This window comes from Acomys minous (assembly GCF_964271855.1).
Source record: "Acomys minous genome assembly, chromosome: 17".
In the NCBI taxonomy this organism is placed as follows: Eukaryota; Metazoa; Chordata; class Mammalia; order Rodentia; family Muridae; genus Acomys; species Acomys minous.
This window is the reverse complement of record NC_140500.1, coordinates 52,081,765-52,109,127: the sequence shown is the minus strand read 5'-3', so window position 1 is coordinate 52,109,127 and position 27,363 is coordinate 52,081,765. Positions and strand designations below refer to the sequence as shown.

Here is a 27,363-nt window from a genome sequence, read left to right as displayed (position 1 = left end):
ATCAAAGAAGTCTCATCCTGTCTCTGCCCATAAGTTAATCCATTCTTTACACCCTCCCAGCCCTGCCTCTCCTTCCAGTTCAGAAGAAGCAAACTCCTTCCAAGGAAGCTGCTGCTTGAGAAGGTTGTGGGACTTCCTTGTCCAATTTCTGACTCTTCACTGAGTTAGCCAGGTTCAACACATGCTTAAAAGTTAGCTTTCTAGCAAGGGGACTGGAGAAGAGTTGCCTGGCATCTTTGTTTTTACCTGTCCCAGAATTATGAGGTGCCCTAGGTGGAATCACCTCTAACCTCTTATCCATCATTACAAGAACAGCTGACTTTACTCCAACAGTGTTGGCATCCCGAGAACTAGTCCATTTTATGCTCAGGAGTCATAGAGATCACGTTCAGTTCTTTTCTGTATTCATTACTTTTCTTGTTGGTATGACAGAATACTTTACCAGGCACTTTGGGAAGGAAGGGTTTAGTTTAGCTCTCAGTTTGAAGGTACAGTGCTTCATGTCAGGCGTGGTGGCAAATGTGTAGTCACATGAGTCACAGCCAGAAAACAGAGAGAGATGAGTGCCAGTGCTCTCCATTTTATTCAGCCTGGGACCCTGGCCTGTGGAATGATGATATCCACATTCCACCTCAGTTAAGCCCCTCTGGGAGGAAATACCATCACAGACATCCCCAGAGGTGTGCCTCCTACGCAATTCTAAATGCCACTAAGTTGATAGTTCATATTAGCCACCACAGTGACCCTACACATTACTTAATCTGTGTGCCTTGCTTCTTGGTTACATGATGAGTGAGTTGAACTCTGTAATCTTTTTTAAAAATTAATTTATTTAGGTTACATCTCAATTGTTATCCCCTTACTTGTATTCTCCCGCCCTCCCTCTTTCACCCTATTCCCCTCTCCTATGTCTGTGTCAAAAGAGGATCTTCTCCTCCACGATATGGTCACAGCCTATCATGTCTCATGTTGGTAGCCTGCTTATTCTTTCTGTGAGTGCCACCGGGTCTCCCCACCAAGGGGAAGTGGTCAAATATGGGGCACCAGAGTTCATGTTAGAGCCAGTCCCCGCTCTCCATGAAACTGTGGGAGAATGTCTTGTCCATTGGCTAGATCTGAATGTTCAATGTTTACTGCACGTATTGTCCTTGGTTGGTGCAGTAGGTTGAGCAGACACCCCTGGGTCCATATCCACCCATCATGATGTTGTTCTTGTGGGTTTCTAGGACCCTCTGGATCCTTCTGTTCCCCCATTCTCCTATATTTCCCTCACCTAGAGTCCCAATAGGAAGTGCCCACATCTATCCTGATCTCCTGGGAAGTGAAGACTTTCATCGGACATCCCTTTTGGGCTAGTGTCCAGTTATAAGTGAGTATATAGCATGTGAGTCTTTCTGGATCTTGGTTAACTCATTCAGAATCATCATTTCTAGTTCCATCCATTTGCCCGTAAATTTCCGGATTTCTTTGTTTTTAGTAGCTGAGTAATATTCCATAGTGTAAATGTACCACAGTTTCTTTATCTATTCTTTGAATGAGGGACATTTAGGCTGTTTCCAGGTTCTGACTATTATGAATAAGGCTGTTATGAACATGGTTGAGCGTATGTCCTTGTTGTGTAGTGGGGCATCTTCTACGTATATTCTGAAGAGTGGAATAGCTGGCTCTTGAGATAGACCTATTTCCAGTTTTCTGAGAAAGTACCAGATTGATTTCCAAAGTGGTTGTACAAGTTTGCACTTCCACCAGTGATGAAGGAGTGTGCCCCTTTCTCCACATCCTTGCCAGCATGTGCTGTCATTTGAATTTTTGATCTTAGCCATTCTGATGGGTGTAAGATGGAATCTCAGTTATTTTGATTTGCATTTCTCTGATGACTAAGGACGTTGAGCATTTCTTTAAGTGTTTCTCAGCTATTCGATGTTCTTCTGTTGAGAATTCTCTGTTTAGTTCTGAGCCCCATTTATTAATTGGGTTATTTGGTTTGGTAGAGTTAAATTTCTTGAGCTCTTTATATATTTTGGATATTAGGCTTTTGCCAGATATAGGGTTGGTGAAGATCTTTTCCCAGTCTGTAGGCTGTTGCTTTGTTCTGTTGACAGTGTCTTCTGCTTTACATAAGCTTGTCAGCCTCATGAAGTCCCATTTATTGATTGTTGACCTTAGAGGCTGGGCTGTTGGAGTTCTGTTCGGGAAGTTGTTTCCTATACCAATGAGTTCTAGCCTCTTCCCTACTTTTTCTTCTAACAGGTTTGGTGTGTCTGGTTTTATGTTGAAGTCTTTAATCCATCTGGACTTGAGTTTTGTGCATGGTGATAAATATGGATCTACTTGCATTTTTCTACATGTAGGCATCCAGTTAAACCAGCACTATTTGTTGAAGATTCTATCCTTTTTCCATTGAATAGATTTGGCTTCTTTGTCAAAAATCATGTGTCTACATGTGTGTGGATTTATTTCTGGAATCCACAGAAGTTCTGTGTCACTGTGTTACAAGGCTAAGGTACACCTTAGCTGTTGGATCCCTCCTGAGTGAAACATGTTTGGAAAGCATTTCTTCATCTCCTGGCTTCTGTAGAATGCTGGCTTTAGCCACCAGCTCTGTTTTTACACACAGAGTTCAAATAAAAATGGTAAGTCTTAGTGGTGACCAGTTCCAAGCCATAACTGATTTGAACCTCCTGGTGCATCCCTCAGAACAGCTCTGTGTTAATTTCATCATTCTTCCCAGAAATCAACTGGAACCCCCTGGTTTGGACTTGTGCTTTCCCGGTGGCAGTGATGCTGAACAGTTTTACGTTTACTTCTTTTGTCAGGTGGCCTTTGGAGAAGTGTGTGTTCTAGTCTTTGGCTCATCCTTTGATTGCCTTTTGGTGAGGCAGTTGGTAAGACTTGGTTCCAAGGCTTCAAATGTGTCAAACACACTCTACCACTGAGCTCTGCCTCTAAACCCAAAAGCTGTTAATTTTGATGAAGTCCAATTTTTCCCGTTGTGTTACTAATGCTTTTGGTTTCACATCCATGTCATCACTGCCAAATCCAAGGTCATGAAGATCTACCCTGTGTCGTCTTCTAACAGCTTTATAGGGGAAGCTCTTAATATAGGTCTTTGAAGTATTCTGAGCCAATGTTTGCATCCTGTCTTAGCTAACAGGCCAGTTTCATCCCTCTGCACATGGGTATCCTATTTTCCCAGTGCCATCTATTCAAGAGACCACTTTTTTTCCTCTTTGAATGATCCTGGAGATCTTCATAAAAATAAATTGACTATAGATGGAAGGATCTATTTTTAGACTCATTTTAAATTCAGTGTTCTAAATTTGATGTTCTCTCCTTATGCCAGACCACATTGACTTAATTATTAAAGATTTATGGTAAGTTTTTAAAGTCAACAAGTTTTGTGAATCCTGCCAGTTCATTCTTTTCTTTCCTGAAACAGTCTCTCTGGGTAGCCCTAGCTGTCCTGGAACTCACAGAGATGTGCCTCCCTCTGCCTTCTAAATGTTAGGATTAAAGATGTGCACAAGCATGCCCCAGTTTCAACCAGTGTGTTTTACTTTTTCAGGTATCCTCTCTGTCTCCTCTTTCCCGGATTTCTGGGACTTGTGTTATGCATAAGTTGGTGTGCCTGATAATCTTTCCTGGGGCACCAAGGTTCTAGTCTTTATTGGGTTTGTTGTTGTTGTCAGACAATATCTCACATTGTACTTCAGGCTGACCTGAAACTAGGTAGCTCAGGGTTTTCCTGCCTCACTCTCCCAAGCTCTGAGAGTCCAGGCATGAGCTATCATGTTCAGTTTCTGTTTTTCTTTTGTGTTGTAAGGTCTGGATAGTTTCAGCTCATTTGTTTTCCAATACAATGATTTTTTTCCTTGTATTGTTTTAACTTGCTGCGTGTGTGTGTGTGTGTGTGTATGTGTGTGTGTGTGTGTGTGTGTGTGTGTGTGTATGTGAAATCTTTGTTTCAATCATTGTACTATCTATCCAGCTCTAGAATTTCTGATAGGTCACTGTGTCATTTCTACCTGATGATCATCTTTCCTCCTTCCATTTCTGGTTTTGTTTGTTTGTTTGGTCTTTTGAGACAGGGTTTCTCTGTGTAGCCTCTACTATCATGGACTCGCTTTGTAGACCAGGCTGACCTCGGACTCACAGCGACCCACCTGTCTCTGCCTCCTGAGTGCTGGGATTAAAGGCATGCGCCACCACCGCCCAGCCCATTTCTGTTTTTATTTAGTTGTTGGGAAAGATTTAGGAGGATGGATTGCTGTGCCGGTCTCTACCACTTCTGCAGTTCTACACAGAGAAGTAGCTGCTGACACTGTGCCCTTATGAGGAGCAATGCTTCCTGGGGCCTCTGAGGTAGGAAAGGAGCAGAGCTACCAGATTAGCCAAAGGGGGAGGCAGCTTCATACTGCTAGAAACACTGCTGGTTCTGGAGATCATGCCCTGGTTGTCACTCATTGTGGTGTGAGATGGCTCAGGGCTGTTTCTACACCTTGGATTTATCACTATGATGACCTCCTTACCTGATTTTCCTGAGACCTTCATGTTTTAGCGCTAAAAGTCTGTCTCCTGCACTATTTAGATATGTGAAGACCCTACTGACATGTGAAATGGAGATAGGACCACCTCTCATATGGCAGTGTGAGGACTAGGAAGCAGATACAGGCAGGGACCTAGAGCATGGCTGAGTTCTATGTTTATTTAATTGTGACGCATGCAAAGGACAGGCAGGGTCTTTGAAGGGAGAGAACAATATAAAACAGAAGAATCCTTTCATGCGTCTCTCTGGGCACCTAGAGGGCCAGCACCTGGAATGTTCTCTGTTAGTGCAACTTGACTGTATCTGCCAGCTATCCCTCCGGAAACATTGCTATGCTTCAGATTCCCACGTGCTGCAGAGGGAGATCCATCACCTGCCTCTTTAATGACATTCCTAACACCTTTCTGGCTCTGTTCAATGCTGAAGGCCAGGGCTCTGTTTACTACAACACGAAGAACAGGTGAGTAGGTCAAGGGAAGTAAGGTGGGTGACTAAAAGTTAAAGGAGGAGTCTAGGGAGGCACTGAGGCAGGGTAAAGCAGTGCCTGTAGGAACATGTTGTACTTGGTGGCCAAGCTTCAGGACTATGTTGCATTTTCCACAGTGAGAAGTAACTCCAAGTCTCCCATAGGATACCCCAGAACACTAAGATCTCCATTTTTGTCAGATACACAGGGTTTTTGTTGCTATTGTTTTTCAGTGCTCAGGACCATATATGCTAAATAAGCACTCTATTACTGAACCATATCCCCATTTCTAACCCCTGGAAGAATTCTTTAGTGGAAAAAAAATGTCTTACACTAAGAGTGGATGGACAAGATGTGTGAACAGAACTTCTGTGGTGTTTGGTAACTTTACCCATTGCTGTGACAAAACAGCTGACATAAACAACTCAAAGAAGGAAAGATTTATTTTGGTTCACAATTTCAGAGGTGTTAGTTTGCCATAGTACAGTGGATCAGAGTAGTTCACATCATGGTGGCCAAGGAAACCGAGAAAGGAACTTACAGGAAGCAATCAGAGCAAAACACAGCCGTCCCCAAGATACAACTCAGTGACCAACTGCCCCACCCAGGCCTCACCTGCCTCTGAACCTGTCAAAGGATTAATCTACTAATTAAGACAGAACCCCAGGATCTATGCATCTCTTAAAGCACAGATAGACCCAGAGGCATGCTCCACTAATCTAGGCATTTCCAAGCTACTCAAAGAGGCAGCTCAAGTTAACCATCACATGTGGGTCTCTAAAGAGCAGCACATACTCTTGACAGCTAAGAGTTGATTTTTGTCTGCCTTTTCATGAGTTGTTTTTGGAAGAAGTGACTTCCTTTCATGTTTAGATGTTTTAGTTCACATTTTGGTACTTGATATTTTGTGCCAGGCTCCTGGGCTACAGGAAAAATGAATTTTTCATCTTTTGGGTTTTGCTTGAGCCTGTATTATCTGCCTCTGCCTGTCCCTTCTCCACCGATGTCCCCACTAGCATCAGTTGGTGTAAGGACTACAGTGAGTGAAAAGGTTAAGCTGCTCATGAGAGTCTTCAGACTCTCTCCTTCCCTTCCTCAGATTCTTTATGTCAGGTAAACTTTCCTTCAGACTCAGGCAGACTCTCCCAGCCATGCCAGTCTGTAGACTGTAGTGATAAGGGGTTCTCTCAGGGCCTCTAAGTAGTTTCTATCTTTTATGTATCTCCTAGCTGTCCATATGTCTTGGTTTTGGACGAGGAAGGCGGGATCACAAATGACCAAAAGGGCTACGTAGTCCACAGGTGGAGCTGGTCTAATAAGACTGAGACCCTGTTGTCTCTGGAATACAAGGTATGTGGGCAGCATGGATAGGGGTGGCTGCAACAGGCTGCTCAGCATGGAAAGGCACACACCTGTAAGGCAGCACTGCTCCCAGGGAGCACAAGATCTTGTTCAGAGGTCATGAGCCAGGCAGTAGTGCTCTAAGGTGGGCTTATTTGCTTTTCACCAGTCTGTGGCAGCTGTGGACTACTGTCCTGATCCTTCATGGCAACCTCCTTCCTACTGGATTTTGTTGTAAAATAGCCTTCATTTTATGAAGCAATGTTTAAAATAATTGATTATTTTGAATTATTTTTTTAAGTTTCGTATAAATTTTATTTTGTGTTGTAGAAAACTGGCTAGTAAAGAACCAAGTAATACTTGAAGAGTTGGAAAACTCAGGTTCATTTTATGTTTGTTGGCCTGGACTGAGCTCGTGCTCTGCAAGTCCAACTGCTCACTTGTAGTTTTCTACAGTTTTTATAGGCTGTGCATCAGTTTTAAAAGTTCCTGCCTACATGGCCATTTTCAGTGGCCTTTGCATTTCATGACCACAGAGGGGAAATTTCACTGTGGTTAAGCAAACATGGGTAGCAGTTAGGGCATTCTACTGTCATTAATCAGGACTTGTCTAATCAGGCAGCTAGCTGTTCCAGCAGGGGCACAAAAGCAGAACTTGGCATGCTTATGCTAGAAGTAAGGCTTTAATTCACTTGTTTCTGTATCACTATAATTCTTAGACCAGAATTATTATTCAGCTATCAGAGTATAAGACAGTAATTTGATTAAGTAAGGAACATACTTAATCAATGTACAGCATATATTTCTTTTCCTTCCTCCTTCTCCCTCTCTCTCCTCTCCTCTCCTCCCTCCCTTCCCCCAACCATTCTCTCTCTCTCTCTCTCTCTCTCTCTCTCTCTCTCTCTCTCTCTCTCTCTCTCTCTCCTTACTCGAGTCCCAAGGCTTGAACTTAGGTTGTCCATGACCTTATAGCTTTTTTTATATATAAATAGTTCCCATTGTGTGACTTTCCTCATAGAATACATGACCTAAAAACATTCTGGCTTGACAAGCAAATCATTTTGTTGGAGTTAGTTATCAATGTATGAGTGAGAGTTACTTAAAAAGCTTGAATGACTCAAAAGCAACTAGCTGCATTATCAGCTATCCCTGGCACAAAAGATGCCTGCCCGGAGTTCTCTACACAGCTTGTAGACAGCTGGGCAGGTGCCAGAGTCTCTCCATACAGCTCAGCTGCTCCCAGAGCCACCTCCTCAGAAGTTGTTTATCTCTTATACATCCTAGGCAGGAGCCCGGTGAATCTTTTTAAATTTTAGCTTTCCTGGACTTGCAAGCTTGTCTATTTCCTAAGTTGTTAGGAGCCTCCAGGACAGTGTTTTAGCTCAAAGGAAATTGCTGCAAAATAATGCCTTTGTGGCAATAATATAGACAGGCAGTAATAATAATTATAATATAGAACTCTTGGTCTTTCTTCTTAGTCTGCTGCACGCTAGGATTATAGGCATGCACCATCATGCCCAAATATTCATCACTGTGCCTTATTCTAGTTCAGCCTGAAGCCGCGCAGCAAAGGTCTATGCAGTCAGAAGCAGGCTGGAATAGAAGGTGGCCCATGACATATAACATGAAGTGACAGTGTATGATTCAGAGGTGGGGGAGGGAGGAAGATTCTAGATAAAGTAAAAGAATGAACTGCTGTACCTAGGTCATGAGAACGCCCCCAAAAGACCACCAGGACTCATACTGATGCAATACACACAAGGACCTTTAATTTTTTTTCAACTCAAGCCAGGCTCTGACTGTCACCAATACAGTGGCACCCAGAGAGAGACTCAAACTCTGAGCTGAGGGTAAATTTATAGGTTCCTATCCGCCCCACTGCCCCAAAGCAGGGGAGTTCCAGCCTGGTAAGCTCCTATTGGTTGAGTAACATAAAGAGGTCTAATGTCTAAAGGTGACAGGCCACAGAAAAAGGCTCCAAGACCCCCATGGCTTAGCTTCCTTTGTTCTTTGTTCACTACCTTGTCCAAGAAACTGTCTGGTTTCTTATTAACCCTATCTCTGGTGTGCAAGAAGGAATGTGGCCATAAAACTGGGTCTCTTAGCAACTCTATCTCTGAGGGGAGGGGTGTGGAAAGGCTGGTTCCTCCCTGCAGCTGGCCAGATTATCTCCTGTAGGCATATTTCTTAACCTTTGCCCTGGGTGACCCTGAAATCTAATTGCATTTCTTCTGGTATCTCAGAATGTTACTCCTAAAGGCTTTGTGTTGTGTGTGTGTGTGTGTGTGTGGGGTCTGGTGTGGCATCTTTTAAGAGTTCATATGTGCTTCCTGTAATGGCATGGTGAAAGAAAGGGGACATGGATGACATAGGGTGAGATGACAGGCACCAGGTATCAGGTTCTGGGTAGTTTCTATGCTGTTTTTAACCAGTTTTAAGTCAAATCCTGGTATTTATAACACCCTTCATTCTGACCTCCAGATCTAAGCTACCCTGCAGTATTATTTCTCTTCTATTTAAAGAATTTCTTTGGTTTTCTGTAAACACAGACCTTCTGGCAACAAGTTTGCTGTTTTCATGTGAAAATGTCATTGTTAAGGGGTATTTTTTAAAATGGGATATGAGATTCTGGATTGGCTTTCTTTTTTCCTTTGAACATTTTTTTTTTAAATCCCATTGTGCCTTTCTTCTAGTTTAGGATGAGAGTCAGAATCTGTAGTTACTCAGATCTGTTTGCTTTCCTAATTGCTAGTTTTTTTTTTTAAAGGTTTTCTCTTGTTTTCCTTGGGATTAGTTTCTGTCACTTTGGCACAAGCCTAGCCACATCTAGGCAAGTCTGTGGGGGTGTTTTCTTTACTAATGATTGATGTAGGAGGACACAGCACACTGTAATTAGTGCCACCCCTGGCACTGATTAATCCTGGGTTGTATTAGAAAGCAAGGGGCTGGAGAAATGGCTCAGTGGTTAAGAATGTAGGCTACTCTCCCAGAACATCTGAGTTTGAGTCTTAGAACTCATATGGCCGTTAATATCCCATGTAACCCCAATTCCAGGAGGTCCTTCTTTCTGGCTTCCATGAACAATGCACACACACAGTGCACAGACATACATGCTGAGAAAAACACTTACACACATAAAATGAAAATAAATATAATTTTAAAAGAAAGGAAATAAAACTGAACAGGTGATGAAGAGCAAACCATGGTCTCTACTTGAGCCTCTGCCTCCATGCTTGAGTTCCTGTGTTGGCTTCTTTCAGTAATGGCTGTGATTAGGACATGTAAGTCAGACCCTTTCCTCTCCAACTTGCTTTGGTCAAGGAAGTCTTTACTACTGCAATAGAAAGCAAACGAGGACACTTAAGTTGGTGATTTAAGTACAGTTATCTTCATGTTCCATTCATTTTTGGGCCTTTTAAATTATGTATGTAAATTCATTTAATCAAATTTAGAAAAATCTCATATCATTTCTAGAAGGATAAACAAAACAAAAATACAAATATGTTCCAGGCTTTCTCCTTTTCTTTGGAGGCTCCAATTATATGTATTTTTATTTTATTTAATCACTTTACAGCCTGACCTTAGGCCCCCTTACCCTCCCAGTCCCACCCCCACATCCTCCATCCCTTATCCCCTCATCCTCAGAGAAGGGGAGGCCCCACTGGGTACCAGCTCACCCTGGTACATCAAGTTGCAACAGAACTAAGAGAATCCTCTCCCACAGAGACCAGACAATGCAGCCCTGCTATGTGAAAGTGATCCACAGGTAGGCAATAGAGCCAGGACAGTCCCTTCTCTAATTGTTAGTGGTCCCACATGAAGAACAAACTGCTCATCTGCTGCATCTGTAGGGGGCCTAGGTCCAGCCATGCATGCTCTTTAGCCGGTGTTTCATTTTCTGTGAGCCCTCATGAGCACAGGTTGGTTTACTATGTAGGTCTTCTTGATCCCTTCGGCTCCCTCAACCCACCCCTCCAATTCTTCCACAAGACTCCCCAAGCTCCGCCTAATGTTTGGCTGTGGGCCTCTGCATCTGTTTCTATCAGCTGCTGGATGAAGCCTCTCAGAAGACAGTTATGCTAGGCTCCTTTCTGCAAGCATAGCAGAGTATCATTAATAGTGTCAGGGGTTGGCTGTCTCTCATAGGGTGGGTCTCAGGTTGGGCCAGGCATTGGTTGGCCATTCCCTCGAGCTCTGCCCCATCATTATCCCTGTACTACTTGTAGGCAGGACAGATTTTGGGACGAAGATTTTGTGGGTCAGTTAGTGTTCCCCTAACTTCACTGGAAGTTCTGCCTGGGTATAAGAGATGGCTTCTTCAGGCTCTGTATCCCCCGCTGGTAGAGCTCTCAGCTAGGATCACCCCCATAGACTCCCAGAAGCCTTCCCCATCCCAGAGATATGTCCCATCAACTTCAATTCTCCCAGCCTCCCTCCCTCCCCACTCCTGAGCCCCACCTCTGTTCCCTTCCCTTTCCCTTTCCCACTCAGTTCCCTCCCTCCATCTATTACAGATATCTATTTTATTTCCCCTTCTGAGTGAGAGTCAAGCATCATCCCTTGGACCCTCCTTGTTACTTGGCATCTTTAGATCTGTGGATTGTAGCCTGGTTATTATGTTCTTTATGGCTAATATTCACTCATAAGTGAGCATATGCCATGTGTGTCTTTCTGGGTGTGGGTTACCTCATTCAGGATGATGCTTTCCAGTTCCATCCATTTGCCTGCAAATTTTATGATATCCTTGTTTTTAATGGCTGAGTAGAATGTACCACTTTAAAAAAAATCCATTCTTAGGTTGAGGGACACCTAGGTTGTTTTGAGATTCTGGCTATTATGAATAAACAGCTATGAACATAGTTGAGCAAGTGTCCTTGTGGTGTGGTGGAGATTCTTTTGGGCATATGCCCAGGAGTGGTGTAGCTGGGTCTTGAGATAGATCTATTCTAATTTTTCTGAGAAACCTTCAGACTGATTAACAAAGTGGCTGTACAAGTTTGTACTCCCACCAGCGATGGAGGCGTGTTCCCCTTGTTTCACACCCTATTATATGTATTTTATACTTTTAAAGAAGATTTATTATTCATATGTGTGTGTGTGTATGTGTGTGTTTGTGTGTATTTGTAAAGGCCAGAAAAGGGGATTGAATTCCCCAACAGGCAGTTGTGAAACACTTGATATGGATGCTGGGAACTGAACCTCAACTTGGTCCTTTGGAAAAGTAGGAAAGGCCTTTAACTCCTGACTGTCCCATGGGTCTTTCAGGCTCTTACTTTTTTTTTTTTTAGTAGTTCTTATTTTTCTTCTTTCCTTTTCAGAGTTGTGTAATTTCTCTTGATTCATCTCCAAGTTCCCTGACTTCCTTGTTATCTTCTTTTTGCTTTTATGCTAATCTTGTGAAAAGTTTAAATTTCGGTATTCTAGAATTCTCTTTAGTTTTATGTATTTTCTATCCTTTGGCTGAGAACTTCCCTTTTAACAATTCATGACAAGCTTATTTCCCCTTGCATCATTCGCTATAGTTACATCAGCTGTCTCAGAGTCTAATGTGTGAAGATTTCTGTGTCCTGGTTGTGCCAAACACGGTCAGCTTCAGTCAACCATCTGCTGCCTTGAGAATGGCTCATGATTTACCAGTTGCTCCTCTACCATAGAGCTTTGGGCTAAGGACTGCCACTGGTATGCTGTGGGCTCTCTGAATCTTGATGTCTTTCTGAGAATGGTACTGGATATTTTTGTTCTAAAAGGCAAAGCACTTGATCAGGCTGAAGCGATAAACCTTTCCCTATTAGCAGTAGAAAGAAACTCAAATCACTATGCTGTTAATTTCTCTACCTGTGAGCTGTCTTGAGAGACTGTTTTCCCATACAGAGTTCAGGGACTGGCCAGAGACATGGACAAGTTTGTACATAGAATTCTAGGCTATCCTCAGATCCAGCCCCTTCCAGACTCTTTGCGTACATTATTGTGACTGTTTCCCAGATCCTATTATTTGGATTCTTTCACCAGAAAGTGGTAGTTTTAGCCATGTCTGTGGCCTCTAAGCTGGGGCTTTGAGACAGAAGTTCCTCTCATGTGCATTCCTTCCTAAGTTTTTGCTCTTCAAAAGCTGCCTGGCTTTACTCCCTTTTCTGAGCCACTGAGTAGCTTTTTTTTTTTTTTTTTTTTGGTTTTGTTCTTGTTTTCTTTTTCAGCTTGTAGTGACCTGTGGGAGGGTCAACCTGTTTGGAGCTAGCTCAACTCTACTAGAAGTAGAACCAGCTGCTTAGTTTTTAAGCTGAGAGCAGGAATGCTCAGTTCAGCCCCCATGTGGAAAGGTTAACAAGAATAGAGACTATAGCTAGAAAGCTGACTCAGTGCTTAAGACTGTGTTCGGCTCTTGCAGAGGACTTGATTTTGGTTTCTAGGACCCACACTGGGTGTCTCACAATGACCTGCAACTCCTACTCTAGGTGACCTGAAGGCTTTGCCCCCATGGGTACCTGCACTCTCATACACATAATCCTCCAACACACATAATTAAAAATAACAAAATATAATTTTGTTAGCAATGCAAAGACCAGAAGATGGATGAGTGGAATGATCAGTGAGGCTACTAGCCAGACCTACCGTGACTAAGGTGTTGGCAGTGGTTTTTTTAAACAGGAGCTATTTCAACAGGTGAATGGGGTAAGCTGAAGAGATAGGTGAGAATGAAGATATTGCAAGACTCTCGGATTAGGGATAGATATGAATATTTTAAAGTTATGTATTTATTTTTTTTTAGTTAGCATACAAATAGCAGTAATAACTCTCTAGGACCTATGACCTTGTTCCTGACCTGGGACAAGAAATTGGAAAGAACGGACATGACAGGTAGCAGATGATCTCTGAAGAAGAAGAAGGAAGAGGAGGAAGAGGAGGAGAAAGATGAGGAGAAGGAGGAGGAGGAGGAGGAGGAGGAGGAAGAAGAAGAAGAAGAAGAAGAAGAAGAAGAAGAAAAAGAAAGAAGAAAGAAGAAGAGAATTGACTGAGTTTGCAGAACATAAATATTGCAGGCTATAGGAGGGGTCAATCCCCAGGGAGTAGGACAATACGTAAGTAAAGATTGTACCACACTAAGCCTTGTGCATGTTTTAGCCCATGAAGGATGCTCAGCACTCTCAAGGGGTGGCTTTATTATTGTATCCTGGCTCAGAGAAAGTAACTGATTTCCTCATAATTGCCCAATTGGTAAGAGGTAAAACTAGATTAGAACCAAGCCCCTCACAAAGCTTGGGTTTCTGATGACATTCTTTTCTGTTTCTCTAGAGGTCCAGGAGTTGGTAGCTTCTCTTAAGTGAGAATGATCAGCAAGTTTGAAGATGTCCAGGGACTTGGCACATCATAGCTTATTGTCTTTGGGGTACTGATGTGCCAGATCCAGATGACAGAGCATGTGAGACAGAGACTCAGTCATGAGAAGATGAGGCCCTGGCTACTGGGCCAACATTTGGACAAGCGGAATTAGGAGGAGCAGAGTAGAGAGCTCTCCTGATGCAGAACAGTCTGGTGGCATCTGTAGATAAAGAGAAGTTGTAGGTGAAAACACTGAAGACTGGGAGGAACACAGTGCTGGAGGGCTGCATGCTCTGTGGCCTTGCATAAATAATGTTCAGAATTGGCAAACTGTCCAGAATTAAACAAGCTGCCCTGCTCTACATACTCTGACACTATCCTCTCAAGGGGGGCAGGGACATTTATAGATTATAAAGACACTGCTGCCATTAAAAACATCATTTACTCTAGTGGTGGTAGCACACACCTTTAATCCCAGTGACTCAGGAGGCCAGGCAGATCTCTGTGAGTTTGAGGCCAACCTGGTCTACAGAGTAAGTTCCAAAACATCTAGGGCTACCCAGAGAAACCCTGTCTCGAATCCTTCTTCCCCATCACCCTTCCCCATTTAATGTTATTTTTATAAAACTTTTTGTTTCTCAGTTTCTCTCTTAATCCGGTAATCACACAAATAATTGAAATTCTTTTATATTTGTTTAATAACAAGATTAACAATACAATAACTGAGCAGCTGTTACTCTATTCTTAACCCTCTAAACTAATTTGGCTTCCTTCCAGCAATACTTGCACTTTGGAGCTTTCCTGCTCCAGCTCCTCTCTCCTGATGTTTTCTGGACCTTTCTAGTGGCTGAATCCACTACTTTCTCCTCTAACTCCTTCTCCTCTGGCTGGCAGGAAGTCCAGCCCTATTCTTCCCCCTGCTCAGCAATTGTTTATAAGTTGATTTATTGGCATGTCAAGGAACAATTGGGAATCAGTTTTTACACTACATTGAGACAGGAGATTCTTAGAACAAGGAGTACAACCAGATATGAAAAATCCAGAAATCAGCATTTGAATTTCACAATAATATTATGCTTACATCTCCCCCTTTTGGTCTAATAAAAGGCCCTTTCTCTTACAATAACAAATAACGAACTATATGTAACAATAACAATTATGAAAAATATTAGGTAAGGTTTACATTTGTATATTTGGTACCTTTGGATAAAGTGTTCTATTATCTTATCAATTTCTATCATCCTAAACAATTTAAGTTTAGTTGTGAGACTATACTTATCTAGTCTTCAACCCCATCCGAGATTTAAGAAGGAATAAATATTACCTAAATATGTCAGAAGTGCAGACAAGCAGCTTCCAAAAGTATAGAAATGACAGAGATTTTTGGCTGCCTGGATAGTCCCCTGGAATTTCTCCTTAGTGTTGAAGCATCATCTTCTGCTCAGAATATTTAACAGGCTTTTCTGTGAAGTAGGAATCAGGAAGGACTTGCCTACTTTGTCCTTGCAAAGCTCAGCAGTCAACTCTCCTGTGTCCAGTTTGTCCAGTTGGGACAGTATTTTGTCTGTAATTGACACCAAAACTTACGACCTATGAAGTCTTTGATGCTCTTTGAAGTTGAATGGGGATGCTGCCAGGAGCAGACCTGTCTCATTGTCAAAAAAGCCTTAAGGTAATAAAATCTTTTAGCTGCGTGTGGTGGTGCATGCCTTTAATCCCCGCACTAGGGGAGGCAGAGGCAGGTGGAGCACTGTGAATTTGAGGCTAGACTAGTCTACAAAGTGAGTCCAGGTCAGCCAAGGCTATACAGAGAAACCCTGTCTCGAATAAACAAGATAATAATAATAACAACAACAATAATAATTGCTATATTCTGCAAATCTCTGAGGTATTTTGAAGACCATCTATCTTATCTGAATTGTTTTTAGTTCTTATTTCTTCAATCTAGGAAACAAATTTTTGTAATTAACTAAACTAGTATGTAATATGACCAAGAGTTTATCTGACTGCTAACATACGTTTTTCACTTATCCTAAACAGTTCATAATAGCAGTTTTTAAAATGACTAGAACTTAACATTACATTTTAAAGAATTACATAGGTATAATACTTTAGCATGTTGTAACCAAATATAATCTTAAATCTGTATTAAGATGCAAAGATTTATCCAATGTAAGATTTCTGGCCTATTAATGTTCTTTTGTCTCAAAGTAGATTCAACAATCTACCTTTTTTGCTTATCATTCCTATAGCCAGTCACTTTAAAACAATACCAAACATCTACCATCCATAGAATGACCCCAAACACCCACCCCTTCTTGAAAATGGGTCATAGTTTTGTTAAATTGCTTCCTGTTGATTTGGGATATAGTTTTTTTGGGGGGGGGAGCAAAAAAATGGGATATTGTCCATTTTTAAGAAAGCTAGATATAACTTTTGTTGTCCAGTCTCTGAATGCTGAGAAAGTTCAGATCTTAACTGAAGTCCTGACAAGAGCATTCTGTGATGCTGGACAATTAATCTAGCTAGCTGTCCTAGATATAGACTTTTGAGCAAACAGTTATTGAGGCCATCTATGAGGTAGGATCACCTGAGTTACTTGTCTTTGTGTGTGTGTGTGTGTGTGTGTGTGTGTGTGTGTGTGTGTGTGTGTGTGTGTGTTACTCTTGCTCTGCAAAAATATTAACTTTCAAAGGTATTATGCATTTTTATTAATATATGTATGGGCTATACACTGACCACAGATTAGTTAAAGATGATTCTTTGCTCTCTATTCAGGCAGGTTTTCTATATAAGTTACTTTGAACTATATAACCAAACTTTAAAATAAATTTTATTTGTGCTATTTAAATGAATGGCATGATAAGTCATGAGGACTTTGTAGCCAAAGATTTATTGGCTGTGAATAGCTGAAGTCCTGGCTGGAGACATTTTAATGTCTCAGTCAGTCTCAAAGCTGTTCTCATGTGGAGGGATCAGCAAATTATGTTACCTGTTCTGTTTGGTTTTCTTTTTTAATGATTTGTTTTTTAATTTGTTCACTTTATATCTCAATTGTAGCCCAGTCCCTCATCACTTCTCAGGCCCACTCTCCCTTCCTCATCCCTCTCCCCCTCTCCTAGTCCTCAGAAAGGGGGAACACTCCTCCCCTAGCATCTGACCTCAGCCTATCAAGTCTCATCTGGACTGCCTGTATCCTCTTCCTCTGTGGCCTGCCAAGGCCTCCGCACCAGGGAGAAGTGATCCACAAGTGGGCACCAGAGTCCATGTCAGAAGTAGTCCCTACTCCCCATATTATGGCACCCACAAGGAGACTGTGCTGCCTATCAACTACCTCTGAGAAGAGGGTCTGGGTCCTCACTGTGCATAGTCCTTGGTTGATGCATCAGTCTCTGCAGCTACCCCATCCTCCACCTGGATTTGTTGGCTCTGTTGGTCTCCTTGTGGAGCTCCTGTCCCGTCCAGGTCCTTCTACCTTCCAACTTTTCCTTAAGACTCCCTGAGCTCCACCCCGAAGTTTGGCTGTGACTCTTAGCATCTGCTTCGATCCCCTGCAGGGTGGAGTGTTTCAGGGGATCTCTATGGTAGACTCCTGTTCTGTTCCTTCTCTTCAACTGCTTTTGGTGTCTATTATATTTGTCATTCTGAATGAGAATTAAGCATTCTCCCTAGTATCCTCCTTGTTATTTACCTTCTTTAGGTCTGTGGACTGTAGTGTGATTATCCTGTACTATGTGGCTAATATCCAATTATAAGTGAGTATATACCATGTGTGTCTTTCTGGGTCCGGGATACTTCACTCAGGATGATAATTTCTAGTTTCATCCATTTGCTTGCAAATTTCAATATTTCCTTGTGTTTAATAGCTGGGCAGTATTCTGTTGTATAAATGTACCGAGTTTCTTTATCCATTCTTCAGTTGAGGGACATCTCTAGCTATTACAAATAAAGCTGCTATGAACATAGTTGAGCAAATATCTTTGTTGTATGGTAGATCATCTTTCAGGCATATGCCCAGGAGTGGTATAACTGGGTCTTGAGATAGAACTATTCTCATTTTTCTGAGAAAGCACCAGATTGATTCCCAAAGTGGTTGTACAAGTTTGTACTCCCACCAGCAATGGAGGAGTGTTCTCCACATCCTCACCGACACGTGCTGTCACTTGAGTTTTTGGTCTTAGCCATTCTGATGGGTGTAAGATGGAATCTCAGAATTGTTTTGATTTGCATTTACCTGATAACTAGGGATGTTGAACATTTCTGTAAGTGTTTCTTGGTCCTTCAAGATTCTTCTGTTGAGAATTATCTAGTTCTGTACTCCATTTTTTTGATTTGATTATTTCACTTGGTGGTGTTTAATTTCTTGAGTTCTTTATATATATTGGATATTAGCATCTGTCAGATGTTGGGTTGATGAAGATCTTTTCCCAGTCTATAGGCTATCATTTTGTTCTGTTGACAGTGTCCTTTGCCTTACAGAAGCTTTTCAGTTTCATGAAATCCAATTTATTAATTGCTGATCTTAGAGCCTGAGCTGTTGGAGTTCTGCTCAGGAAGTTGTCTCCTGTGCCAATGAGCTCAAGGCTCTTTCCAATTTTTTCTTCTAACAGATTTGTTGTGTCTGGTTTTATGTTGAGAACTTTAATCCACTTGGACTTTAGTTTTGTGAGGGTGATAAATAAGGGTCTATTTGCATTTCTCTACATGTAGACTTCCAGTTAGACTCGCACCATTTGTTGAAGATGATATCTTTTTTTTTTCCATTGTATGGTTCTTGTCTTCAGCCCTGGGGATACTCACAGAAGATCATTTATTATATAGGATTGTTCTAGATCTTTGAGCTTTTTGTTTTTCCATATGAAGTTGAGAACTGTTCTTTGAAGGTCTGTAAAGAACTGTGTTGGCATTTTGATGGGAATTGCATTGAATCTGTGGATTGCTTTTGGTAAGAGGGCCATCTTTACTATGTTAATCCTACCAATCCATGAGCATGGGAGTTTTTTCATGTTCTGATATATTTTTCAATTTTTCTCTTTAGAGACTTGAAGTTTTTTCATACAAATCTTTTACTTGCTTGGTTAGAGTTACACCAAGATACTTTATGGTTTTTGTGGCTGTTGTGAAGGGTGTTGTTTCCCTACTTTCTTTCTCAGCCTGTTTCTCTTTTGTATAAAGGAGGGCTACTGACTTTTTTGAGTTGATTTTGTATCCAGCCACTTTGGTGAAGGTGTTAATCAGCTGTTGGAGTTCCTTGGATGAATTTTTGGGGTTATTTATGTATACTATCATGTCATGTGCAAACAGTGATACATTGACATCTTTCTTTCCAATTTGTATCCCTTTGATCTCCTTTGGTTGTCTTATTGCTATAGCTAGGACTTCAAGTACTATATTGAAGAGATATGGAGAGAGTAAACAGCCTTGCCGTGTCCCTGATTTCAGTGGAATTGATTTAACGTTTTCTCCATTTAGTTTGATGTTGGCTATGGGCTTGCTGTACATTGCATTTACTATGTTTAGGTACATGCCTTGTATCCCTGATTTCTCCAAGACTTTTTAACATGAATGGGTGTTGGATTTTGTCAAATTCTTTTTCAGCCTCTAAGGAGATGATCATGTAGATTTTTTCTTTCAGTTTGTTTATATGGTGGATTACATTAATGAATTTTCTTATATTGAACCGCCCCTGCATGTCTGGGATGAAGCCTACTTGGTCATGGTGAATGATATTTTTGATGTGTTCTTGGATTTGGTTTGTGAGTATTTTATTGAGTATTTTTGCATCAATGTTCACAAGGGAAATTAGTCTGAAATTTTCTTTCTTTGGTTTTCTTGTTGTTGTTTTTTGTTTTTGTGGTTCAGGTATCAAGGTGACTGTGGTCTCAAAGAATGAGTTTGGTAATGTTCCTTTTGTTTCTATTTTGTGGAATATTAGCATTTTGTTTTTGTTTTGTTTGTTTTTGGCTTTTTTTTTTTGGGCGGGGGGAGATTAGGAGACTTTTGATGACTACTTCTATTTCCTTAGGAGATATAAGATTATTTAATTTGTTTACCTATCTTGATACAATTTTGGTAATTGATAGGTATCAAGAAAAAATTTCATTTCGTTTAGATTTTCAAATTTTGTGGCATATAGGCTTTTTAAAGTAAGACCTAATGATTTTTTGGATTTCCTCGGTGTCTGTTGTTATGTCTACCCTTTTCATTTCTGATTTTGTTGATTTGAGTATTTTCCCTCTGCCTTTTAGTTAGTTTGGCTAAGAGTTTGTCTAGTTGATTTTCTCAAAGAACTAGCAATTGGCTTTATTGATTCTTTGAATTGTTCTCTTTGTTTCTAATTTATTGATTTCAGCCCTGAGTATGGTTATTTCCAGCCATCTATTCCTCTTGGATGCCTCTGCTTCTTTTTGTTCTGGAGCTTCCAAGTGCGCTGTTAAGTTGCTAGCATGAGAACTCTCTAATTTTTTTATGAAGGTCTTAGTATTATGAGCTTTCCTCTCAGCACTGCTTTCATTGTGTCCTGTAAGTTTGGTTATGTTGTGCCTTCATTTTCATTGAATTCTAGGAAGCCTTTAATTTCTTCTTTTTAAAAATTCCATCCCTGATCCTGAGGCCATTGAGTAAAAGGTTGTTCAGTTTCCATGAGTTTATAGGCTTTCTGTTGTTCTTGAGTTCCAGCTTTAATCCATGGTGGTCTGATAAGATAGATACAAGGGGTTATTTCAATTTTCCTGTATCTGTTGAGATTTGCTTTGTGACCAAATATATGGTTAATTTTGGAGAAGGTTCCATGAGGTACTAAGAAGAAGGTGTATTCTTTTGTGTTTGGGTGAAATGTTTTATAGATGTCTCTTAGGTCCATTTGATTCATGACATTTGATAGTTTCATTATTTCTCCATTTAGTTTCTGTCTCAATGATCTGTCTATTGGTTAGAGTTGGGGTTTCATGTGTGACTTAAGCTTCAGTAATGTTTCTTTAATGAATGTGGGTGCCCCTGCATTTGGGGCATAGATGTTCAAGATTGAGATATCATCTTGGTGCATTTTTACTTCGATGAGTATGTAGTTTCCTTCCTCATCTCTTTTGCTTAGTTTTGGCTGAAATCTATTTAATTAGATACTAAACTGGCTTCTTGGGTCCTTTTGCTTGGAATACTTTTTTCCAGCCCTTTACTCTGCAATAGCGTGTATCTTCATTGCTGAGATGTGTTTTTTGTGTGCAGCAGAATGGCGGGTCCTCTCACATCAATTCTGTTAGCCTGTGTCTTTTTATTTGGGAGTGATGCCATTGATGTTGAGAAATATTAATGACCAGTAGTTGTTAGTTCCTGTTTTTTGTTTTTGTTTTTGTTTTTATGGTCATGGTGGTAGAGAGTGTGTGTGTGTGTTTCCTTTCTTTTGGTTTTGTGGATGTAGGGTTATGTAGGGGTGTGTTTTCCTAGGTGTAGCCAGCCTCCTTGGGTTGGAGTTTTCGTTCTAGTAGCTTCTATAGGGCTGTATTTGTGGATAGGTACTACTTAAAATTGCTTTTGTCATAGAATATCTTGTTTTCCATCTATGTTGATTGAAAGTTTTGCTGGGTATAGTAGCTAGGTTGGCATCAGTAGTCACTTAATGTCTGCATGATATCTGTCCAGGCCCTTCTCAATTTCATAGTCTATGTTGAGAATTTAGGTGTAATTCTGACAGGCTTGCCTTTATATGTGAGTTGGCATTTTTTATCTTGCAGCTTTTAATATTCTTTCTTTGTTCTGCAATTTAATGTTTTGATTATTATGTGGCTATTTGGAGTTCTGTAGGCTTCTTTAATGTTTATGGACATTTCTTTCTTTAGGTTTGGGAAGTTTTCTTTTATGATTTTGTTGAAGATGTTTTCTAGGTTGTGGAGCTTGGAGTCTTCTCCTTCTTCTATTCCTATTATTCTTAGATTTGGTCTTTTTTATAGTGTCCCAGTTTTCTTGGATGTTTTGTGTCAGGAACTTTTTAGTTTTAACATTTTCTTTGACTAATGTATCGGTAACTTCAACTGTATCGTCTATGCTTGAGATTCTCTTTTCTATCTTTTATATTCTATTGGTATTGCTTATGTCTGTAGTTCCTGTTCTCTTCCCTAGGTTTTTCCAACTCTAGGATTGCCTCAGATTGTGTTTTTGTTGTTGCTTCTAATTTTCTTTTTAGGTCTTGAATAGTTTAATTCATTTCTTTCTCCCATTTAATTGTAAGTTCCTATAGTTCTTTTTTTCCACTATAATTCTTTATAGGACTTAATCAATTCCTTCATCTGTTTGAATGTATTTTCCTGAATTTCTCTGAGAGATTTATTTTCCTTCTATCATTTTCACCACCTCAAATTTAAAATAATCATCTTGTGTTTCATGGGTGTTAGTATTTCCAGGGCTTGCTGTGGTAGGACTACTGGTTTCTGGTTGTGCCATATGGCTCTGAGTTCTGTTGTATGTTGTCTTGTGCTGGTTTCTAACCATCTGGTGTTAGCAGGTCTGGATGGTCCTCCTATGGGGTTACCATCTATGTCCCATGTGAGTCAGGCAAATCAGAAGCAGATGAAGAGAGCTCCAAGCCAGAGGCCATTTGCTAGGGCTCTCCAAAGGCCTCTTTAGGATGGTGGACAATGGGTGTTGGAGCCTGGGCTATGCTCAGATCTGCTAGGTTTGCTGTCTGTGCCCCAGCTGAGCCAGGCAGGAGAGGAGCAGGCTGAGAGATCTCCAAGCCCAAAGCTGCTTGGGTGTCCCACAGTCCTTCTCGGGATGGCAGTTAATGTGGGCTGTGGTCCATGCCCAACTCACCTTTGCTTGTTTGCTCTCTGTGTCCCAGATGGGCCAGGCCAGAAAGTCTTGTTTGGTGTTCTTGATTTCTTTTCTTTGTCTGCAGCCAAGATCTTCAGGAGGTCTCCCTCTGTCAAATCTGATTTCCATCAGTTTAGATGGAATACATATTTTTTTGTTGTTGTTTTCTGTTGAGACCAAAACATATTCCCCCCATAGCAACACATTTCCTGTCTTCCATTTTGGAACTAGGTCCTTTATATGGTGATCTAATTCAACAGTCCCTTCTGAAATCCAGTGTTTATTAGAAGATGTGCTACTTGTCTCATTTAAATCAATAAATCATTATTTAGTCTATTTGGGGAGTGTTATATTCCCCTTTTGTTTTATAAACATCTTTTAAAAATTATTGTTAGATTTTTTTCATAATTGACCTGTAGGATTATAATTTATATGTGGCAGGTTTTATGTCATAATGACTAAAAAAAATGTTGTATTCCAATGGCTATACAAGCTAAAGCACCATCAGCCACAGTTTGCAAAGGCGTCTCCAAGACAGTCACCATCTCTAAGAAATGTTTAACCTTAGAATCATGCTATCCAGAAGTTAAGGCAAAATCCGATTAGAATTCTGATTATGAACCTATGACATGGTGCATATATTTCAGTTTTCTAAACTCGGCAAAATGGAGCACATAGCCATTGTATAACCTTGTTCCAAGGCAACCCCAAACAGGAACTCCATCTCTATTTTAGCATATAGACCTTCATCCATATGAAGGTACACATATACCATCTAATTTGACCATGTTGGCCTATAGTTGAACACTTTATATCCAATATCTCAATGGGATGCCATTTTGCAATTTCTTCAAGCCTTTGTATTTTCCTCATCTGGAACCACTCACTTATGTTCCAGATTGGACCTGAAGGTTTCCTATTTTGATTAAATGCTTCTTCCAACCTCTGTTCTATGGCTTTTTATTCAGCATCTAATTTCTCAGTCTCTTCTTTCTCCAAGTCTTCCTTATCCTGATCTTTCCCAAAGAAGATACACAAAACTGAAATCGTCATTGAAAAAATTATTTGTATATCAAGAGAAACAAACTCAAATGGAATCCAGATGCATTGTGTCACTGTGTCGTCCATCTTTTTCAACATAGAAAATAATCTTTTTCTTTAATTTCAAAACCTCTCCCTAAGGACTTTACTTTCTTAGACCTAGCTTCTTTTTTAGACCTTAACAGTTCAGATTCTTGAGGGTTTGTCAGTCTGTTTTTATCTCTTGCTTCCAGAGAGAGGCTTTTTTTCTGCCTCCCTCAATGTTTCCTGACCCCTCCCCCACTCTGGGAAGTTATTTGATACAGAAGTCAGCATTTGAATTACACAATAACGTTATGCCTATACACCCCCAATTATTTTAACTGAACAGTAGCTCCATGACTACTTCATGCCGAAGAACTTAAGATTCAGAGAGACTAAACATTATTAACAGAACAAGACTTAAGGCAGTTGGTACCCAAGTAGTCACAGCTCCTCTGACCCAGGAGACTCAATGGTGTCTTATTATAATCTGCAGGACTCAAGCTGACTCACCTGACAGACACACCTGTGTGGCTCCACAGCTCTTTCCAAGCATGATTAGGAAGAGAAGGGACAGGGAAAAAAGGCATTGCTGACTTTCTAGGCTAATCTCTAAAAGGACACTGGTATTCTGTCTTCTTCATGAAAGTTAGATTCTAGCACAAGACCCAGAAAGCTTACAAAGCTCAGCTTCAAGCCAAGAAGGGTTTGTACCTTGGACTTGAAGAAGCAGGGATCCATGAGTGCTTATTTCTTTATCTGCAGGTAAATGAACAAATGAAACTAACAGTCTTGGGACAGGACTCCATCACCGTCACGTTCACCTCCCTGAATGAGACGATATCACTCAGCGTGTCACCCAAAAACTGTCCCCATAGCGTGCTGCATGACAAACGGGTAAGGCAAAGTTAGATAAAGATGGAGCATCTAACCCTGACCCAGATCAGTGTAATTTCCCTGTTGAAAGCTTTACTGGGATTAGTTCCTAGGACCAGAAGCAGTTTGCCCAGTGCCGGGTTGACTCAGCAGAGTTTGCCATGCCATAGCTCAGGGGCTTTCTCCTCATTATATCCTAGCCAGAGTCTTCCATACCATCATGTTTAAGCAGCTATGAATGAAAAATTCTCAGAAAAGGATACTGTGTCTGAACAGAGCACACACAGACTGCTCGTGCCTCACTCCCTGAATAACACACAGTGAAGCAATGACTGGTACATGACTCTCACTATACTAGTATGCCAAGTAATCTAGAGGTGGCTAAAAGATACAGGGGACATGTATAGGTAATGGCAAATCCCACACCATTTACACAAGGACTTGAGCACCTGTAGGCTGAGGTATCTGTGAAGCTGCTCATATCTGTGAAAATACAAATCCCACAAGCAAAGAGAGATGGCTGTACTTTCCCATTATTTATTTAGAGGATTAAAAACACAACAGAACTGTTTCAAAGCCTAATCTTTCCATTAATTGGCCTGACTGTAGCCTGGGCCAAAGCAACATCACGAAAGAGATAGAGCAGATGAAGAGGATGCCATCCTAAACCTTGAGGTGTCCAAAAGACAGCACCTGACATGGAAAATAAGGCTAGGATAACTGAGAGTTCCTGTGAGTGAGGCAGGTCTGTAATTCCCCTGTTAAAAGCATCAATAGGATTTGTTTCTAGGACCAAAAGCAGTTTCCCCAGTGCCAGTTTCTGTTTACACCTAGTCACCTGCAGGAATTACATACAATAATCTCTTCTCCTTCAATGGCATCCTGGTTGGCATGATAAATTCTAAGGACCTGACCAAGCCTCGTAAGCTATGAGACCATGGTATGCCATAAGCACTCAAGCCCTCAAGGATGGCTGACTACCCTTGAGTTACACAGAGACATGGGGGCAGGCTTTTATTGTATATGAAAAAAATGATCTCCCCAAGGAAAACATCAGTTTTGCCTGCTTTATCTGTTGTATTTTCATTCCAGCAGTATTTCTCTTTCATTGATTTATTAAATAATTCAGCAAACATTTATCAGCACCTACAATGTACCATGGTTGGTAGCTACTGGTGGTGTAGGAAAGAAGCTTCTTTCTAGTCTCTGGAACGTTCAGTCTAATGGAAGAGACAAAAGAACATGTATCAGTTATGAGTTCATCCTGGTTAGTGTTATGTGTCAGAGCCATATGGGAGCTGCTGAAACATGAGGAGAGAAATGTTCACCAAAGCTTTCATAGAAACACAGAGGACACTCAGGTGCCGGTGAGCTCAGGCTACACCAGCTTCAAGAATTGTAACTACAGTGGCCTAAGGTGCAGTACAGAATAGAGTGTTTAATTAGCACATGGGAGGCTAATTCTACCCCCAGCAAAAAGAAAGTAAGGGAGGAAGAAAACAAAGATGGCAGGCATGTAGGCTAGATGAATGAGCTGTGGTGAGTAAGCTTGCATGTTGATGTTTCTCTCATATCCATTTGGGTCCAGGTTCTTGCTCTAATGGTCATTGTTAAATGCATAGTATGTCTAACTATCTCTGAGTGTTTCCTGAGAACCATGGCATAAGCACTTAAAGACCCTCCCAAAGAGCTGAATGAAATGACTCTCAAGTCTCTGTGTGTACATGCATTCTAAGCCTGAGAAAACTAAGTAGTTCAAACGTGACTTTGTCTTACCTTAATGCAACTGTAGTGAGCCAGAATTAGAAGCCCAAAGCTGTGCTGTACAAAATGGTAGATACAAGTACAAGTCACACAGGGATGTTGAACCTTTGAAGTGCAAACTGATTTGAGATTTCTGTAAAAATATATCCTGTGTTTCAAAGACTTAATGGGAAGAGAATGTAAGATTTCTCAGTAATTGCCAATTTCATTGCATGTCAAATGATCATTTATATATACTTGATAAAATAAACATGTTATTAGAATTAACTATACCTTAGGATGTTTTGAATGTGGGTGCTAAGCATTAAATTAGCTCACATTGTATTTTTACTAGACCATGCTAAATGTAGAGGGTAGGTCTCCATCAAGGGGCTCACAAAGGCACAGTCTGACAGTGCAGTAGAAGGGTGACAAGTTATTTAAAATTACACAATAACTCAAAGAACATGACTGTCTTGGGGACATTCAACACAGGGATAAACAGGACAATGCATTAAAATGGCCTCAGAAAACATGCTGCATTATAGATGACAGACACTAGTAACAGAGAAGGCAGGCTTGCCAAAAAAGCATTCTGTCTGTAATTGGTCCTATTTAAAAATGCACAAAGTAGTCTATAGTGTGACTTTATAACTAGATGAAGAGACATAAATAAATAGATGTAGCCATTTCCTATGAGCAATAGTATTTCCAAACTTTGTCCTGAGCCACCAGGGTTAGCATTTCAAGTTATTTTTGCATGAACCATCCAGGCACCGATACCTGGTCATCGAGGATCCTTTGGAACTGACAAATATTCAAGGACCAAAAAAACTTTCAGAGGGTCAGTTGGGTCTGGCAAAGAGCCCAGATTAGGAAGGGCCCACAGCGCCTTGGCCCAGGCACTTACTTTCCTGGTTGAGCTTAAGTTTCTCTATATGTATAGTCCATCCTGTGATTTTCACAGTCCTTTCAACCACACTGACTGTGCTTGTTTGGCTCTGTAAAAATGCATGGCCACCCAGAAAGGCCAGGACTGGGGGAGGGTAGTGTCTCTGTCATTGGGAAGCTTGTTAAATGGTTTCCCCCGTACTCATCCCAGAGAGAGCCACCTATCATAGCGACAGGCAGAACGGCAGTCCCAGCTTTTACAGCCCCGAGGCCTGGCTCCTCACTAAATATTTCTATCTAGGCAGCACTTTGGAAG

General features: G+C 41.0%; 1 protein-coding gene across 4 annotated transcripts in view; it reads left to right on the top strand.

Annotated features, from left to right (window-relative positions):
* The window catches only part of LOC311587768 (uncharacterized protein C3orf20 homolog), a 72,074-nt gene that overhangs the window by 22,892 nt on the left and 21,819 nt on the right, over positions 1 to 27,363 (top strand). For all 4 annotated transcript variants that reach the window (XM_084764946.1, XM_084764943.1, XM_084764945.1 and 1 more), the window contains exons 8-10: positions 4,857 to 5,006; positions 6,242 to 6,362; positions 24,303 to 24,434. In XM_084764946.1, the coding sequence (XP_084621072.1) occupies positions 4,857 to 5,006; positions 6,242 to 6,362; positions 24,303 to 24,434 (403 nt within the window). The remainder of the gene's footprint in view (positions 1 to 4,856; positions 5,007 to 6,241; positions 6,363 to 24,302; positions 24,435 to 27,363) is intronic.